General features: G+C 43.1%; 1 protein-coding gene across 3 annotated transcripts in view; it reads right to left on the bottom strand.

Annotated features, from left to right (window-relative positions):
* Window positions 1–11,120: 11,120 nt before the first annotated feature.
* PTPRN2 (protein tyrosine phosphatase receptor type N2) overlaps window positions 11,121–19,788 on the bottom strand; it is a 675,251-nt gene continuing 666,583 nt past the window's right edge. For all 3 annotated transcript variants that reach the window (XM_064445017.1, XM_064445019.1, XM_064445018.1), the window contains one exon: window positions 11,121–15,861. In XM_064445017.1, coding sequence (XP_064301087.1) covers window positions 15,790–15,861 — 72 coding nt within the window. In that variant the 3' untranslated portion in view covers window positions 11,121–15,789. The remainder of the gene's footprint in view (window positions 15,862–19,788) is intronic.

Here is a 19,788-nt window from a genome sequence, read left to right as displayed (position 1 = left end):
GGTCCAGCCAGCCAGAGCATTTACCTCCAACCACTGATGAGCTAATAACTTCAGGCTGCTAATTTAGGCCTGTAATTCAGACACATGAAGAGGCTGGTGCGAATACCTCCCATGGTGCCTGCAGTATTAGTCATCAATGACACCCAGGTGAAGGCTGAATAAGAGTGAATTGCCTTCAGTGGCAGGGCAGTCTCCTTCTACGTTATTAAAAGTGCTCCTGTCCCTGTGCTGCAGATGAAGGACTTCAGTCCCTTGAGCTGGCAGGGGTGACTTTGTAAGCATTGACTGCAAAGGAATTAGCATGTGCAAGCACATGCTGTCCTGATGAGCGAGGGGAAGGATTACCCTGCATACATAGGCAGGGCTTGAACATGTGGACTTTCAGCAGGCAGCCAGGTCAGGCAGAGGCTGGTGAGACAAGAGAGTCCAATATCTCAGACCTGCATGGGGGCAGAGGCCGGCCCTCTTGTGCAGTATGGCTGGGTAGGAATAGGACACTTAACATCCTTTCTGCAGGACTAGGTGGTGTCAGGATTGGATGTGGAGTAATAAAGCTCTTCGTCTTGCCTGCTCTGAAGGAAGCGAGTACTGTAGCAAACCCTAAACCTTCTCTCAAACATTCAGAGGAAGAAATAAATAAGCAGAAAATGCATCTGACAAGCAATGTGTAAGGAGTAACCTCCCACTGCCTTTTGTCTTCACAGTGAAGCATTAGCACACCAGCAGCTCTGGGGTGCACAGTCCCCTTCAGAGTGGGATGTCTGGAGGGGCAGACACAGCCCTGGCCTCATCGTGCTCATGGCAGAGCCAATGTCCCCAGGACCTTCCTGGAGAGGATGCAATGAGAAAAACTCACGCAGGCCCTGCTTGGGCTATGGTCCTCCGGGCAGCCAGCTACAGATGTGAGCAACTTGTCAGTGCATTTAATGCCCACTGCTGGTCTGTCCTGCTGGGACACGGCAGGTAACAAAAGATCCTCAGATGTGGGACAGGAAACCTGGGGGTATATATCAACCCCAGGCATGGAACCGTTAGGACTGAAGCCCCAAGGATGAGGATGCTTAAAATGACATCTATCACAACCTTTTGAACACTCATTTGGGTTCTGAATTACCTTCTAGTTCTTGCCTTTAAGGCTAATGGTAGGCAAAATACTTGTGACTATCACTGCAGCCATGAAGCTTCTCAAAGGCTGAGGTGATTTTTGTGATTAAGTATTTCTGGACATAGTAGGTGGTAATTTTTTCCCCTCAGAACCCTGCAGGTGGCTAATGCACAGAATACAACCTGAATTTTTATGCAATGAAAAACAAAAATAGAGAGTTTCTTACTCAGACCAGAGGCTGTGGGGACTGGGCTAAAGTCACAGTCTGGGGTAACCAAGCCTCAAGAAAGGGCTCTTTGAAGCAGAAGGTCCTAAAGAACAATATTTCAGTGAAATTTTTTCCATCAACTTTTTCACCAAGTATTGGATTTTTTTCCATAAAAATAGGCCTATTTTGCATCTGACTGTCAAGGTAGTTGGAAAGTGGACGTCTTCAATTTTTTTTTCAGAAAAATCCAATTTACAATTTTCCAATTATTTCTTAAATCGTTACAGCAAATCAGGTATCTTGACTTTGTATTTTGCACCCTGACCCACTCTGTGTGGCCCCACAAGGGAGAGAGAAGAATCAACTGCAGATTTTGCCACTGTCTGCACACACCTCCCAGTACTCAGCAAAAATGAGCATCACCACCCGTATTTTTTATGTGGTGTAACAAAAGTATTTTTGTATCCTTGCAGCCCCGTTAGAAAACCAGATTTAACAGCTTCCTCTTTAGACCTTTGTCCCTAACCACCTCCCTTTTATTAATTTAAACACATCCAAAACCACAGCTACAATGAGAGAGGGAGGCTATTGGGTTTGCAGTTTCCTCCCAGTTAGAGCCACCTTGTGTTGGTGGAGTCAGCAGAGGGAACTGGTGGGAGAGGCCAACCAGGTGCAGGAACACCAGTACAGGCAAAATGACTCCCAACTCCTTGCAGAGCCAAGATGGTAGCGAAGGGGTGGACGTCTCCCACACCAAAAGCTATAGATGCCCAACCATGAGTAAGTGAACATGTGCCTGGTAGGAGTTCTGTGACGCTATTTTATCCAGCACAAATGTCTGGAGGTACACTTATCCATCTGTTGGCTATCCACAGAGCTCTTGGTTTTTTGTTGTGATTTGTTTTTTTGTTTTTTTTTTTTTCCTGTTGTTGTTTTTGTTTATTTATATACAGATCCGTGATATGTATATAACACAGCTCCAGGGATAGTTGCACAGATAAACATCTGTCAGCAAGATATGGTTCACAGTGGGAAAAACCCACTGTGTTAGCAAAGAAAGTAACATAAATTTGCAGTCAAAAGTCACAGGCACAGTCCTGTCAGTTGCAACTGTCCAACAAAATGCATTTTCAAAAGTAAGCAAAGCTTTAAAAAAATAAAATATCAGGAAGAAAATTAACAAGGCACTGCAAACTCATTTTGTAGCCCTTCAAGGGCCAGAAGGTGCTGTTTATGTTAAGTCAGATGTGGATGGGAAGTAGACAAGATTAAGGTAGCCTGGTGGACAGGGAAGACAAAAGACATAAGGAATAGGAGCAATAAAGTCTCCAGACCAGCCAGGTGAAAAGTGCAAACCTGTGTTGTCCCCCTCCTTTCCACAGCTCACTTTTTCCCAGATCACAGCAAAAGTGATCTGTACCACAGCCTTTATCTGCTGGCCTTTCAGTGGGGAAGAGATGGTTTTAAAGTAACAATAATAAAGCTTTGCATCTGTATTTTAATAAGGAAACGTTCCTCTTTATCAGATTACCAGGCCTGTCATGATTCACCTCTGAGCCCTTCATTTGACTAATGAATTTATGCCCTCTCTCTAGGGGCAGACGATCTTGTCATTCACAAAATGATGCTGTTACCAGCATATCTCACGCTGAGACGAGGCAAGGAAAGAAATCCCTGCTCAGCTTCGTTGGTGCTGGTCTCTCCTTCCTCCTGTGCTTGGTGCTGTAAGAGGGCAGGTCATCACTTAGCTCTGATGCAGCTCTGCTGAAGGGCTGCTGCCCCATCTCAGAGCCTTTGTGGTCAGGAGGGACCAAGGTGTGCTATGAAAAAACCCCACAAACTTGTCCTTTCTCAGATCAGGAGCAGCATACTCTGATACGGTGCAAAGAGCTCCTTCATTGCTTCAACCTGAGTGCAAGCTGAGTGGGATAGGCTCCCCTGTGGCCCAACACACCACATCCTGCACCTAAAGGTTGAACAAAAGTGAAATTTTGCCCAAAATGTGATCAAAAGAAGGCTGGACTTTGGTTGCAGTGGGGCCAGGAGGTGATTCTGCATCTCTGGTGTGGACAGGGTACTAAACCATATGGCTGCAACATCACTCAGGTGGCTTCAAATTTAAGACAGGATGTCTTCCATCCCCATCTATTTTGGAGCCATTTTGTATCATGCCAGGGCAGCTTCTCAGCTCTGATTCAGGACCCCAGAGGTAGTGCCCACCACCTGCACTGCCATCATGAATATCTGGAAAACTTAAGTTTGAAGATGGCAGAAGAGCAAACCTGTGTCACAGCACATGGGACAGCCGTAAGAGCTGGAACACCATCTGGTATTCTTTATATAGTCTCTGGCTAAAAAAGAAAAACAAAAGTCATGTTTTTTTCCCTATGCAACTTCAAAATGTCTATTATTCATAATCCTCGTGCAAACCTAGCCTACACATGGGCAATCCCTGCTCTCAGCTGTGCACTGCAGTCCTCCTGGCACATCAGGGAGGGTTTGTGGTAGCTGGGTCTAGCAGTTGCCTGTTGGCAGTGCACTGCTTCCATAAGAGATGCAGTTTCCCTGACCAGAACCCTGGGCACGCTAGGGAATGGCAACTTTCAGGGGAGACCTAAAGCCCATAGCCAGGTCCTTCCACATCTTGTGATGCTTCCCTTCTGCAAGAGAGGTTATTTCGGGAACATCCTGCCTACCTAACGCCCAGCCTGCATTTTCCACTGGGAACAGTATTTTTCCACTTTCAGCCCCCAAACAATTCTGGACTAAGTAACTTACCATGGCTTATCTCTCTCTGCTGAACTGGGAGGAAGCTGAAAGGATTAGCAGAGACTACCACTTAATTTTTAGCTGGCTGGATTAGGGGAAGCAAATCCCACCCTCTATGCCTAAGTTACAGACTGAAGTGCTGGGGAGCAGATGGGATAGGGAGAGGACAGTGTGTGTGTGTAATTGAATACTTATTAAAGGGTTTATAAAAATATCTGTTAATGGTACACTGCTGTGCTGTTATCTGTCATCTTCTGGATGGTCTAACCTGAACAGAGGCACTAGGCATTCCCCGATCCTGCGTATGGGCAGGAGGAGTTAATCAAGATCCTGGTGCTTCCTTTTCCTCTTGCCCACCCCTCATACCTCACTGTACATTAAAGGGAAACTCAGACAACTAATTACGTTAATTTTCCGTGACTTAAAAAAACTTAATATTAAATGAGGTTTCACAGATGCCAAAAGTAAAAGCTATAATGGCATTTTCAGCCAGCATAAAATTGTTAATTAATTGACATACATTAGAAATAGTGCAGCATCAGCCATCTATTCAGAACAAACCCTTAAAATGTGATGGTGTCAGTGACTCATGCTGGTCAGACCCAGTTAGACTTGTACATATGGCTGCAGGAGTCTGCTTTAAGATGGGGGGAATAGAATTGGGTATGTCAGGGCTGTTTGTGCCCGCCATGTATATAATTCCTGCTTTTACAGTGCTGGAATTCACCAAGGAAAATTACAAAAGCTTTTACAAGCCAGCGTACTGCTAAAAAGGAGCTTTGTGGACATTTAAAACAGCTTTGTGCACTTTAGAGGCATTAGCAACTTACAGAAAAGCAAGTTTGGGTGGATGCAGGATAGGAAGAGCTGTGGTGGTCTCCCAGGGTAAATACCTACATCACTGACAAAAAATGTATTCTTTTTCTTACTGAGAAGAATAAGGTTATTAGAGACTGGAACATGCCCAGGCAGTGAGATGACAACATTGGAGATCACTCCAAAGGTCTTCATCCATCCCATTCCTTGGTAAATGTGATGATATGGGGTTACTGCTGTAGAGCAAGGACCCACATTTTTCCTGCAGAGACCAAGTTAACAGCAGTCTTCAAGATTTCTGTTCTTATGCCTTACACCCTCGTGTCAGAGGGGCACCAGCCTACAAACCATGCCCATCTCCAACTGGCATCTCGTCTGTGGGGAATAAGGGAGTTGGAAGTCAAGCAGGGCAGGTATTTGGCATAACAGATTCCAAGCAAGACGTGATATAGTCAGGTTCAGCAAACACAGCTATAACAAAATCTTTCAAAACAAAAATGCTGAAAGTGTATGAGCCAGCAGTGCCTCAAAAATGTTTCCCAAGTCATCTCATTATCTTGTCATGTTGTTATAGTGTTTTTACTCCCTCAACCTCAGAGAAAAATAAAGGTGAGTTAACATAAAGGACATAACCTAAGGGTTTCTCCAAAAACCTCAGCATTTTGTGCTAAAACTGCAAGGAAGGCCAAGTCCTACCTAAGTGCTTAGGAACACATTTTGGCTTGGTTGCCTGTCTTGTGGGTCTTTGCAATGGAAGTACCTGGGATGGACAGAACTGTAATTCTTAATGTAATTGTTACTTCTGCTTCTGTAATACTTTATTAAAAAAAAAAAAAAAATTGTGGGCTCTACTTAGAATGAACAGTAGAACAGATAAAAAAGCCAATTCTAAAGACCACCTGTTCTGCAAGGAGCATCTCACTGAGTCAGGTCACTTACTCAGCTCCTTCAGCCATGCATGGCTACACACACCAGATGTTAAATTAATCTCCCTTTTCAAAAAGAGATGTGTATTCCTGCTCATGGAAAAAAAAATCTATAAATAATCAAAAGGTAATTCTGGAAAAAGCGGTGGTTTGTTTTTCCCCTTCAGCCACTCATGAAAGCACTGGTTTCCTTTCAGCTTTGGCAATGCTTTTATCAGGATCGCAAAGCTGTGGGTCCACTTTGGCTTCTGTCCAACAGATTAGGTGTAGCATCAGTAACACTGCAAGAACTGGTCTTGCTGATGCTCACTCTTTATCATAATATCTGTATGCAGGAACAAACATTTCTAACTTGGACAACACAAAGGAAATCTGCTGGAAAATGGAGCAGATTTCCTGCTTGAAGGAAATGGATGTCACATTTAGAAAATAGTGCTACTAGAACACTGCTGTTTGCTAGTTTTTTTACATGAACTCAAAAGTCTAAAAACCATCTTTTTGGCCACTTTCCCCTTTTTTCCCCTCTTGTGCTGGAAAGTAACAGTGCCTATGCTCCCACACAACGCTGCCACTGGCTCTGAGGTACACAAAGCCATTAAGCACTACCCAGCATAAAGGCCACTCTTCAGTTGTGCCCTGATGCAGTTGTCACAGCACCTCGTGCCCAGGCTTGGCGTATGCTCAAGCAATGCTGCCTGCTGCTGAAGTCATAGCTCTACCTTGAATCCAGTACTGATGGATGTTCAAATAGGCATAATGAAGGTTTTTAAAAGCTGCTGCCAGCTTGGGAGTGGTGGGTTATATCTGAGAAACTGCTGTCCTGTGAAAAAAATCACAGAATCCCAGCATGGTAGGGCTTGGAAGGGACCTCTGGAGATCATCGCGTCCAACCCCCCTGCTTGAGCAGGCACACCCAGAGCAGGGGGCACAGGAACGCGTCCAGGCGGGGTTTGAATGTCTCTGGAGAAGGATACTCCTCAACCTCCCTGGGCAGCCTGTGCCGCTGCTCTGGCACCTTCACAGGGAAGAAGTTTTTCCTCATATTTAAGTGGAACTTCCTGTGTTCCAGCTTGTGCCCACTGCCCCTTGTCCTGTCGTTGGGCACCACTGAAAATAGTCCGGCCCCATCCTCTTGACACCCACCCTTTAGATATTTATAACCATTGATAAGATCCCCCCAGTCTTCTCTTTTCCAGGGTGAACAAACGCAGGGCTCTCAGCCTTTCCTCATGAGGGCGATGCTCCAGTCCCCTGATCATCTTGGTAGCTCTCTGCTGGACTTGCCTCCCATACCTTGTGTTCAGTAGAAGTTACAGAATACACCTGGTAGACATGTGATGTGGGGCTTAGGCATCCAGCATCATTGGAGGCACCTCAGGAGACTTAAGCCACCAGCACAGGGCTGGCAAACAAAACACAAGTCTTCAGCTCCGCAGCCATTTGGCATGAGCGCTGGAGGCTAGGCAGGATACCCACAGTATCTGCAGTGACATCAAACACTTACAAACAAGCACTGAATTCTGCCCAGAGGGTGGGATTCAGCTCACGGATTAAGACACATAAATATAAATACCTCCATGTGCGCTACATGCTTGAGTGTCTACTACAGTAAATGACAACCTTGTTGGTGAAGCCTAGAGAGGGATTTGGCTAAGTGCAGGCGTCTCCTTTTGGGGAGCTGATTAGCAATCAATCTGCATCAAGGGAAATTTCAATTAGGTCTTGAAAAGATATTTTTTATAAAGAGGACCCAGAGGAATCAGCATCTCTGGAGCTACGCAAAACTCATCTGGAAATGACCCTGAGCAATGTGCTCTAAGTACTGCTTTGAGTGAGGGGGTTGCATTAGCTGACCTGCAGAGCTCTGTTTTAAAGTCCATTCAGTAGTTCTCCACTGACTTCAAAAGGATACCAAAGCTATTTTAGTGTGTCTTACTCTATAAGCTGCATCCACCCCCTCATGTCTAGATCCTACATAACCGATGGCGTAAAGGAGAGGGAGAAGCAACATGGCTTTTGTAGGGAAAGTCGTGTCTCAAAAGCCTACTAAGAGGCTTTGAAGGAATCAGTGAGCATGTTGCTGTGGGTGATTTACTTGATATTGTGTATTTGGCTTTCCTAAAAGCATTTAGCAAAGGCTGTATTATGAAGGGTTCTTACAGAAACTGAGCTGCTGTGGGATTAGGGGGAAGAAGTTCTTTTGTGGATTAATGAGTGGTTAAAAGATAAGAAACAGGTTGGGAAGCAAGGGAGAGTTTTTGCAGTGGTGGTGATTCCCCAATAAAGACAATGTGAAAAGGAGGAGGTGATAGTGAGGTGGCAGAGTGTGGATGACACAGCTTATCTAGGGTCATAAAAAGAAAAATAACTGTGAAATGTCATGGAGATATCTTGTGATAATGTGTGTCTCTGTGAAGATAGAAGATGAAGTCACTAATGATAAAATAATGCACATCATGAAATATATCCCTAACAATACAGACATAATAATGACCTCTGGGCAAGTTATTGCCCTGAAGAAAAGGAAATCCGGTATTGCTGTGAATGAGGGTGGTCTATGAGCATCAGCTCAGTGCTCAGCAGTGGAGGAGGGCGACAGAGTGTTAGAAATTCCAAAGAAAATAAAAAAGAGAAAAATAACACTAAGTAACCGTGCCCGATAGCTGGGGCCCTGTGCACCTGAGAGCAAGCCTAGTAGAAACCAAAATGGACAAGGTAAGGTGAGGTGTAGTAAAGGTGATCAAGGGGACAGGACACCTTCTCTAAGTGGAGAAATGAGTCTGCAGTGTGGAACAGGAAAACTGAGAAGGAGTAGGATAAGGATGTCTATAAATTCATAGTCTACAAAATCAGAAATTATTTCCCTTTTTCTCACAAGTGATCCAATGCAATCATGAGGAAATAGGTTTACAGCATCAAAAGGAAATGCTTTTCTACCTAATGCAGAGTTAAACTTTGGAACTCCCTGTTTCAGCATACTGGGTGAATAGGATGGTTCACCTTATGGTAATGTAGACATCTCAACCAGATCAGATAAATCACACCCTAAAAATGCTTATTTTCCTTCACTGACTACAAAGGAAGCTTACGATGAGTTGCCCATCTGTCCATGCAAAAGCTACTCAGAGGTTGGTTAAGATGAATCCCACCCCTAACCTCTGCTGGAAATATGTTAATATTTCTTTATCTTTAAGAACTGTGGCCAAAGCTCTTGCAGTGAAAAAAATCTGGTGCAGAGCAGCTATGTCAGTCGTATAGCCCAAAACTTAGCTTAAGTCTGTATCTCCCAGGATGGTCATCCATGTAGGGTCTGTTTTCTGTATTGCTGATTTACCTGCGTGTGGAGGATAACTGGTGCATTCTCAAGGGGAGAAATTAATTTTTGGCTTAATCCCACTGCAGGAAGAAGAATTTCCCCAAGGATTCAGTCATTTCAAGCATACAATGTGCAGGTCCTGTCACTAAACCAAGAATAAACACAGCCTACCGGTTACCCCTCCCCGTGGGTGAAGAGTTCTTTGTATTTGTTCAGCATGCAGAACAGAAACACTAATCCTGTCAGCACTGAAGTTCTACAACAAGTCCTAAAAATAAATCCCTGAGGAACTCTGGACAACTTGAAAAGTTCCTGGTGTTTTTTATACTGTATGATGGACTGCAGTAGTTCAGCTGGGAGCAGAAGCAAGCCTCTCCCTTCCGCGCTGGCACCAAGCAGGGCAGCAGGTGGGCAGCTCTTCCCTCTTCTCCCCCAGCTTGCTGAGTGCTGTGTCCGCCGGCTTCCCCAAAAGCGTGAACAGCTCAGGCTCAGAGGTGTGCTGTCACAGCATGGGCTGTGCAACAAGCGTATTCAGGTGTGGTGGGGATGCTCCAGGCTGATATTCAAACTCAGCTCTTTCCTGAGCCCTACCAGAAGCCAATACCAAGTCTGCTATACTGTTAATGAGCTAGACCATAAATACAAGACCAAGAATAACAGCAACAAAGTAATGCCTCTTGGCACCACTGAGACACTATGCTACAGTCAGAGCAGCGGAGAGGGCAAGGCTGTCTGTAGCTGTGTAGCATGAAGCCAAAGTAAGCGCTGGCTGCAGGAGTCAATGTCTGCGCGGCTGATGGCTTTTGTGTTTGCCTAAAAGATACATAATGCTCCAGTAGTTACATAGTTAAATATATCTCTCTTTTTGTCCTCCATCTGATGTTACCAGAGGCTTCAGAAACCTATCTTGGAGATGAAAGACCTTCTAAATTACACCACCAGGAAAATAGCTATAATGATGTATATATTTTGCTTCCAAGATGAAAGTCACCTTCTTACACTGAGAAAAGCATAGATATTAAAACACGCAGGTACACAAACAAGGTCAAAGAATGTAAAATGTGATTCTTCTGATAGAAGGGAGTGAGCTGGACTGGGATGGCTTCTACCTTTCTATTTGCATTTTTCTAGTTATTTCCAGGTAAGCAGCAAACTATTTTAAGTCCTCTTCAAAACACAAGTGAAGTTTTAACACCAATACAGGACCACGAAAATTGTCACACCAGAGCTGTCTAATCATAAAGACTGCCTCTGATAACAGCTAACAGTAGATATTTCATGGAAGGGTACAAATATTCATATAATGGACAGTGCTTATGGGAAAACTACTTCTTATCCCCTGAGGAAAAGACTGGTTATTTTATGCTATGCTTATGTGGGAACCTTAGACTTTATTCCTCTTAACCTTATTTAATATAGCAGTGAGTATTTTCCATTACCCGTTCAAATCCTGTGAATCCTGCTACTATTTTAAAACTATAAATCCTTGGGCAGCCCGTACCACCCATTATGCGATGCTCCAATCCAGCAGCCTTCCGTCCCCAACATCCTCCTGCCTTTAAATCTCCCCAAAGGGTTTCACTTATTCCATGTGTTAACTTGTACACTCTGCGACACACTATAGGCCAAAGTTTTTCACCTCCCGGTTGCCCAAGGAGGATCGCTGTAATTTAGTAATTTTTTTGGCTGCTTCACTTTCTGGTCTGAACACAGGAGTCTGCCTTGATCAGTAGCGTTGGAAGCTGCAATATTACAGGCCACGCACCCAAGCCAGAGGTGGCTGCAATCTGTTCTGCTCAGAGCAGATTAAATGTGCACCTCTAAGCCGTCAGCAGGACGTTTGTGCCCCTCTCTGTCAGCCCCACGTGCCCACCTCGGATATTCAGAACCCAGCTCTCCAGCAACGGATGGAGGTACCGCTCCCACCCGCCAAATAAAAGCAAAGCACCAGCTGTTAATGCTGTATTCACAATACCATACTCCACAGACAATGTGACTTTATTCACAAATATGATTTTTACAGAGGTAGAACAAAATACTTTGTATAATCTTTTTTTTTTTTTAAACTATATACATATAAAGAATATAATAGAATGACAAGAAAGAAAAGGCTGTAAACAAAACAATATTATGCCATCAAATACAGTACAAACAGCATGCAAGAACAGCTTCAAATAAAATCTTGCTGGTGTAACTTTATTTTCTTTCTAATGTGGTAAATGAAGAGTAGTAAAGAGTCATGCTCTAATTGTTTTGAGTATGCCACAGCTCTGCAATTTTGTTTTAATTATTTTTTTTTCTTTTACAATAAACCAACAGGACAGCTTTCTTTTCACTGTGGTGGGGAATGCTTTTGTAATGCCCAATGTAATCTTAACAGAAAAATATAATAATCAATTCTACAAAGTGTAGTCTCATTTAAAAAGCAAAACCATAGAAACTGTACAGTTTTAAAAAGCGAATTATCTCAACTGCTTCTTAAAAGAATTTTCTAAACAAAGAATAAAATATGCAGAATAAAAATTAGGAGAGCTATTGTTCTGTAACAAAGCTAATCCAATACTTGTTTTCTATTCCAATAAACAGTTTTTTAAATTAATGAATATTTTGGAAATTATGAAGTGGGCTGGGTTTTATTAATGTTCCACTTGACTAATAAAGCATAAACTCCTTACAGGTACTATAGCTGTCGTTCCCCTGGGGATGGATGGAGACTGGTTCTGCATGCATGCTAGAGACAGGAACAAGGTTTAGTCATTGGTGTAGATTTTAAAAATATTTTAAAATGTTTTAAACATTTAGTAGCATCTATAAAAATAATCTTGCTTGTTTTGCTACTGCATTGAGATTTGGATATGGGATTTTCTGCTGAAATTCATTCTTGGCCCTCACAGTTGCCAAGGTCTTCCACTGGATGTTACCTGGGCTGCACCAGGACCCACAGACGATGGTCAAAAGCAATGGTTAGAGCTCGTACCTGAAACCTGAAGCCAACAGCAACCCCACACTGTCTTCCTTGTGGCTAGGGCTGAACCTCAAGGATCTGGGCTTTGGGGAATGGTGCTGTCCTGCCCCTCCATCCCTCTACCTGCTGGCCCACATCATGGGAAGCGCAAAGGCTGGAGAAAGCAACTGTGCTGTTAATCCTATGAACTATCAATGCTGGTGACAACCACCTCTGTCCCTCATATCTACACACATGGTGACTACATAAGCGTGAGGTCTGGTCAGGTCACTGCCCTGCTCAGGGCCAGCAGCTGTGCTTGCTGCCGTGCCTGTGGGGAAACAGGGTTTTCTCCCTCTGCCACAGGCTTTGACCAAAGAGGAAGGAAATTGTCAACACTGGGGTTAAATTGCCCTCCTGCAGCTCCCCCCTTTAAATGTCATTTAAAGTTTCAGCCACACAAACAGCACCTGTAGCTTCAATTTGTCTTTATCAAGCACATGACGATGGTCAATATTAAACACGTGCTGTTTATGGCTACATGTCAGGCACCAGCCCAAGCTTCAATTGCAATCAGTTTACTAAAGATCAAGCAGAATATTGAACGGGGAAGGACCGTGGGTCTCATTTGACTCTGGGCTCTCAGGTGGTCCTGGCTTCTAGGGAGAAGCTCAACTCAACCTGCCAGTGAACACGGATGGGGGCGGGTCCCACGTCCAGCGCAAGTGGCCAGGGGCAACCTGAAGAACATCCTCTGCCAAATCACAAGGATTAAGCTACCTGCAGTGAAAAGGGTAAAGAAATACCTGCCCTGCATGAGAAATCAATTTCTGTGGCTTCATCCATGGCTTTGGCACCGTCCTGGGAAATGGATTGTCAAACCCCTCCACATCACCCAGGTGCAACGGAAACCCGCATTTCACTAATAGACTCTGCAGCAGATTATCACCCCCAGAAGCAGGGTATTTATTGAGAGGTGTGAACAGTATGCTACCTGCGCAGACGAAATACTCTGCATGATAGTTTGCAGTCAACAGAATAAGCCTGGCACCTCTTTGTGGAAGAACTGTACAAAACACAGCTGAAGTAACAGGATTGTCAATGACATTCAGCGGGAGATGCTCTAACTCTTTGAGTAAGACTGCATCTTTCTGTTGTGTAAACTGGTCTACAAGTATGCCCCGTTATATGCCATATAGCCCTGCCCCATCAGCCTTGGGGAAGATTAATGCCCTCTAATTTATGCTAAATGAACTCCACAGCATGAAGACCAATATTAAGTCCTACATTCAGCTGCTTGTGAATTAATAGGGATCACCCTGAAACTGATATTATAAAATGCAAATATTTGCAAAAGAACAATTAAAAAATATTCCTGAAGTGCAAACGAAAGGCTTATCAGCCATATTTGTGGTATGCACGGGGACAGTCAGAAGGTGAACACTAATGAATCCCAGGGCAGAAATCTGTGCTAAAAACCCATTATCCCATTGGCAGTAGGTAATGGCACAGCATCTTGCGCTGGGAAATAATTCTACCCGATAATCGGAGGGCTTGGCTTAGGATGCCCTAATTTGGTTCTTTGGACAGTTTGCTTGGATATAACTACCTGTGTTTTCAGAAGGCTACAGTACATGGCTCACAGTAAATCTACTTCAAACACTTGCTGATACTGCTCAAACTGATCTCATCTGCCCTGATCTGCAATTTTGTGTTAGCTAAAGTAATAAAAGAATCCTGTTAAACCTAAATTATCAAATGAAAAAGGCAATTTTCTCATTCATACTCCATTAGTTTTTTTAGTTATTGCTAGGAAAGCTCTAAAATGCTTAGGCCATAAAATAAACATGTGGCTTAATGTACAGTATGTGTACTTAAGAGGATGATGGCATCTGCAGTAACTGCTCTGTACTCCCATAGTAATGGGATGCACAAATGAAGCAACAGCACATACCAAATAAAGCATACAAAAACGTATGGTGAAAAGTAACAAGCCTTTTTCTTTTTTTTTTTTTTTTGATAAGTCTTTAATTGCTAAAAGGAAGAAATCAGCAATATCCACACCTACAACACAAAATTGCAATATGGTTGATTTCAATAGATGCCTGTTACCTTTGTGCCAGCGAAACTCTGTGATATTGTTCTCTTTAACATTTCACTGATTAGAAGTTTATAAAAGCTTCCCCTTCCCAAATTAAATTCAATGATATATTTTCCAGTGCTGAAGTCATATGATTAGCCTAATATAGTTTCAAGCATACAACACTGTTAAGACTTTGGAAAAAAGCACCCCAAAATTCTTAAATCACAGAGATGTAGGATAACACATGAAAAAGCATCCAAGTGTTCACTTTTGAAAATGAAATTAAGATCCTAGATCACTTAAATACCTTTCATAATTTTGGTCTCAGGCCCTTCATTCAAACATATCAGAGTACTTTTTAGAAATAATTTAAATTCCTTCAGAAGAGTACCACAACTAAACCTGTGAATTCACATAAGCAAGATTGCATAACCAAACCATTTACAGACGTATTTCAGCATTACTTTGCAACAGTAGGCATTAGGATTTTGAGAACACAAGAATCTCCGAAATTCACCCCTTGTGCTTCTTTATCCCTTAACGGTGAGTTAAAATAGGTATCATTCAGAACAAGGAGCAAGCAGAGCCTCTGCAGAAAGGTGCAACGAATGTCTGGATCAGACAAACTAGATGAGAATCATAAAATACAGACTGGAGATTTCTCCTTCAGCCAGGCTTTTACATAAATATACTTTCCCGGCTAAAATGAATGGCACAGCACAGTTTTACAGAGGGAAATGCAAAAATATAAAGAGAAGAGTCCCATTTTCTTCCTCACTAATCCCATAAAATCAAAAATCTGTTTACATAACAGCTCCGGCCATTTACCTGACTGCTGACAGGGCCTTTCCCCATCACCTGGGGTGAGCCTACGCTCTCCTTTTCCGCACTGTCAGCGTACGTGGTCAGAGTTGCTGTGCTCGTTATCCCCTGGCTTCCTGTTAATGTGGCCAACTTGTCCTCCCCAGCTGCAACAACTGTGCAGGCCTATTTACTTATAGGTCAGATTTTCTTCCATTCACAGCACAAAGCTGAAAAGTAAGCAACAGTTAAGAAAACATTTGCTTGCCAAAGTCCAGCACGAGAAGGTGCAAGCTCTCTTTGCCAGAGCCTGGACCTGTGTTTACTCACACCCTCAGCACTGTTTCATGCTCTTGCTCAGCATTGTATAGGAACAATCACCATCCTCTTTAGGCCCCACCCCTTATTCAGCCTTGTGGAAGTTATAAAATATAACAGAACACTGTTTTCTGAGACTATATTGACTGCACTAATTACCCACAATACTGTATATTTGCTATTAAGAACATGAACGTGTGCTTTCAAAGTGTGACATTCAGGGCTTTGAGGATGTGAAAGGAATTAGATGGATTGTTTTGTCACTTAATCCGAGGCTTCAATGTACTTTTAAAAATTTGTTTAAAACCCCAAAAAACAGAATACACATTTTAACTGTTGAACTTTTACCAGCTAAGGGAGTTTGTAAGGACCCTATCACTATGTGGTTACAACAGAAGGTGCACAGTTAAGGTCAGGTCACGGTTTCCAAGAGCATTCACAGGGATTGAAGATGAGGAAAACGAGGGATGGATCCTGCGGGAACCTTTGGGAGACTGAGCCGCTCACTGGGGAAGCGCCTTGAGTATTGCATTCACTTCCTCTGCAACCGCTGTCAAAGCAAACTCAAACTGCTCCTGTGAAGAGAACAAACGCATACTCTGAATAATAAAACAAAACACTTTCCAAAAGCCTGATGCCCTATTCTGCAGCCAAGCATCCTCAAGACATTGTTAAAAATATGAATATGCAGGATGAACTGTACACTGCAATGGAAAGGAACAAAATGTTCTGGGATTATTGATGCCATATAACATGTCTGACAGCATCCTGAAGCCGGAGTCATTTTAATGGAGAAAAATGTTGGTAGCAGAAGCTAAGCAATTGGGACACAATGATGTATAGCGATTGTGTGGTCAGAAGGGTTTGGGAGTAGTTGATCACCAGCCATTTCCTTCTGACACAGAGATGGGAACTCGTTAACATAACTGTGATATGAAATAGGTGAGATGCTGCAAAGCAGAGCCTTTGGCTTTTCTCAGTACTGTTTCTAGCTGAAATCAGCTAGAATAAATATCTCCTCACCTTCTATCTATTATACAGAACAATATCTGCTTTTTGGTTTACCTGTTATTGCTCTTTTTCAGCCTCCCTTTTTAACAGCCTTTCTGCACCCACAAATTACCCAAAGGTGTTTAGACCGCTCCTATTTAGGAAATACTTGGGAAAGCTTTCCTTATGCTATTAATTTACTGTAAGCATAAAACCAAAATTACTAACAGGGTTCTGCACTGCGGTGGCAGAGTTGTGAAGGACACAGCCATGAACGGCCACCTCTTATGAGTGCAACCCTAACACACTCCTGAACTGTGCAGTCCTACAGAAGGACAAAGGAGCTTTACTTGCTCAAGGTTAACAGGTGTTGTATTTTCTAAGCAAGTAATTTTTCTCAGAAATTTATCTTACTGAAATATCTGACAGGATGATTTGGTGTTTGCAGCTTTTCAGATGAAAAAAGAAATGTGGGCAGTTTACTCAGAATATAGGCAAATTAAGGACACCAGACGAGGACTGTGAGAAGTTTCTGGATTTTCTAGAAGTACTCCAGTGGTCTAAGCCAGCTGGGGTCAACAGCTGCTGAAGAGCCAACTTTGAGCATGGTGGTCTGAGATAACCCTGCAAAGTATCATGGGATCACTGCTGGGCTACTCTCTGTGTCTCCAGTTAGAAAACTGGTGGTCTGGTAGGTACCTCCAGCCCCTCAGTTTGCACTGCCAGGGGCTGTGCAGGGCAGCTGCAGTATGTGCGCAGCAGTGGCGGATGGCTGCAGAAGACAGCAAGCCCCCGAAGGTGATTACTGGACTAATAGCATTCATTTTCCACAGTGTTTCACTTTACTGTGGAAATCTGCAGGAAATATGAAAGAACAAACTACAGATGTGCAACTCATAGTTCAGAAAGACACCTGACTTCTAATTCCTGCAATTCAGTGCCAGTCTTCTCTGCCTCATTTTACCCCACTGCAGAGTCATCTCCCATGTGGAGATGCCTCAGAAAGAAGCAATGATGGGAACAGTTCCTGAGCAGAGAAACAAGAACAAAAATCAGAATAATTTCTCAGAAACACTGACATTCAAGAATTTTGCTGTCTGCTTGGTGCTGTCAAAGTGGCGTCCTTGTACGTTTGCTGGACTGCAGCCAATAGTTTTTAATCAGACATCAATTCACCCTAAAGAGTAGGACTCATCCTCATTAGGCACAGAAAATGGTGTATATGTCTGCCTATGCCTCCCTGCACTCTCCAAGGTGCCTGCAATTAAAGAAAAGACTGGAAATGCTGGTGGCCACCCAGGAGCAGCAGTTATATTTTAACCAGAACACACAGAATATGTGAGAGGAGCTGGAGGGCAGTGGAAGCAGAGGGCATTCATCTGGACATGCTGTGCCAGAACCAAACTGGCTGCTTGTAGTGGCTCAAAAAGCTTCAGGAAATTTGAGGCGATGCATGTGAATTGCTCGACTCTGGGCAAAAAAGCCTTGGCAGGAAGAACCAGCAGCCACTTGTCCCCATCTATGCAGCTCCGCAAGGCGAGAGACTTGAGGAGCAGCCTGGGCAGGGTGGGAGGCCCTTGTGCTGGGGCTGGCGGGAGAGGGGCAAAGCGGGTGCTCCCAGGATGCTGACGCTCAGATGTGAGCGGGACAGCTGGTCCCTGTCACTGCCAGTCCTTGCAGCACGGGGAGCACAGCAACAGAAGAGGCTGATCTGAACACGACGGGGTTGACACAGTGATGCAGCCAAGTTTCAGAGATGTGCAGATGACTCTTCCAAGATGTGGGAGTCAGTTCGGAAGAAGAGAAGCCGCCCATGGTAATGAGGCTACCTAATGTGCTCTTCATATGTGTATTTTACAGTCAGGAAAAGCTTGTAAGACTGGGGACTACAATACTTTAATATTAGTCCCATTTCTGAAAATAGCTGATATTACTCTAAAGCTATTCACTGAGCAAACCTGCCCTTTAACTTCTTTGGTTGGAGATGTGTTGACTTTACTGTGAAGACAGGTAGGAGACTAGGCTGGAGACCATCTGACCTGTAAGTGCCTTTACCCCTCACAGAGGCATCATTGCATCACCTGAGGAAAAGGGTCTGTCTCACCCAAGGACCATGGACTGATCAACATGAACTCCAAAGTTCAGATATGGATTTTGGAGACAAGTTCAGTGGAGACCGCCAGCTAACAAACATTAGGTGTCACCCTAAATCACTGGGGCAAAACAACTTACAAAGCATAATCATTACAGCGAGAGCTCAAAATTGACTCTGAAACACTGCAGTAAAGGGACCAGTAGAGCAGACATGAGATGTGTGAGGACATTGTCCTTCTGGGATGGTGCAGCTGAGCTCTTCCCCCTCCTTCCTTTTGTGTAATACACAGGCGAAATGCAGATAGCGCAGCTTCCATTGATGTGTATCATTGCACTCCAAAGAAAAGCCTTTACACACCTTCCACACCTTTCCATGAGAACAACCACAGCAAATTAATTTCAGTAAATTTTAAATGAGCTCAGTTTGTTGCTTTGTACAGCTACGCTGTCATTCACATATGCTATTCGCATATACAGGATTGACTGGAGATGAATTTTAACCTCTAGCTTTGCCTAGAAAACAGAGCTGGACGGGCATTTTGTGGCATCAGTCCACCTATAATGCAGAGGTGACAAGAATATATTTAGTAAAAAATAATAAGCTATGTTTCATTAAGTCTACAAATAAAAATTCTGAGGAAAACAATCTGAGTACATATAGCATATATAACACAATAAGAACCTTAGCTAAATATTACAGATTGCAAGAGTAAAGATATAGAATGAGAGAGAAAAAAAGGAAATATATATTTTTTCCCATTACAGAGAATACACTTCCTCCTTCATTACTTTTTCCTCTCACATGTGGCATATCAATTCTATTTCATGACTCCCCTGCAAAAAAAAAACAACAAACCCACAAACCCTCTATTATGCTTCTCAGAAATGCAGAACGTCGTTATGATAATTTCATTACCATTTATTATATACAGAGCTTTTGAATTAAAGATCCCTTCTAGAAGACAAAATGTTGCAAACAAACCTTTCACATGCTTATTGAAAATGTGGAGCGCTGCCTGCTGGAAACACAATAACATTGCTGAAGTACGTTGGTGTTTATTTTGCCTAGGGATATTCTGTAATTGGCATTTCTAACCTGACTTTTAATCCATTGTTTTAAATTACTCCTGGAGTCTAATATTCCTCATTTGTATTCAGTTGGGAAAGCACAGGGGTTTGTTTAAATCCATCAGAAAAATTCTCTGGGGATCATGCGTTGCTAGCATGTAACCAGATATTTATAATTTGCAAGACATTAGCTTGAATAAGTGATTTGGGTGGTTTTGAGAAAACGACAATGATGGAAGAAGGAGCAAGAGAAGAGATAGGCAATATCCTGAGAAAATTTGTCATCCTATATGAAAACACAGGATACATTTCTTTTCTGGAGCTCTTCCAGATAAATGTTTGGAGGGGAA

This window comes from Phalacrocorax carbo, chromosome 2, assembly GCF_963921805.1.
Source record: "Phalacrocorax carbo chromosome 2, bPhaCar2.1, whole genome shotgun sequence".
Classification (NCBI taxonomy): domain Eukaryota; kingdom Metazoa; phylum Chordata; class Aves; order Suliformes; family Phalacrocoracidae; genus Phalacrocorax; species Phalacrocorax carbo.
The sequence above is the reverse complement of the archived record's forward strand: the minus strand, read 5'-3'. Positions and strand labels throughout refer to the sequence as shown.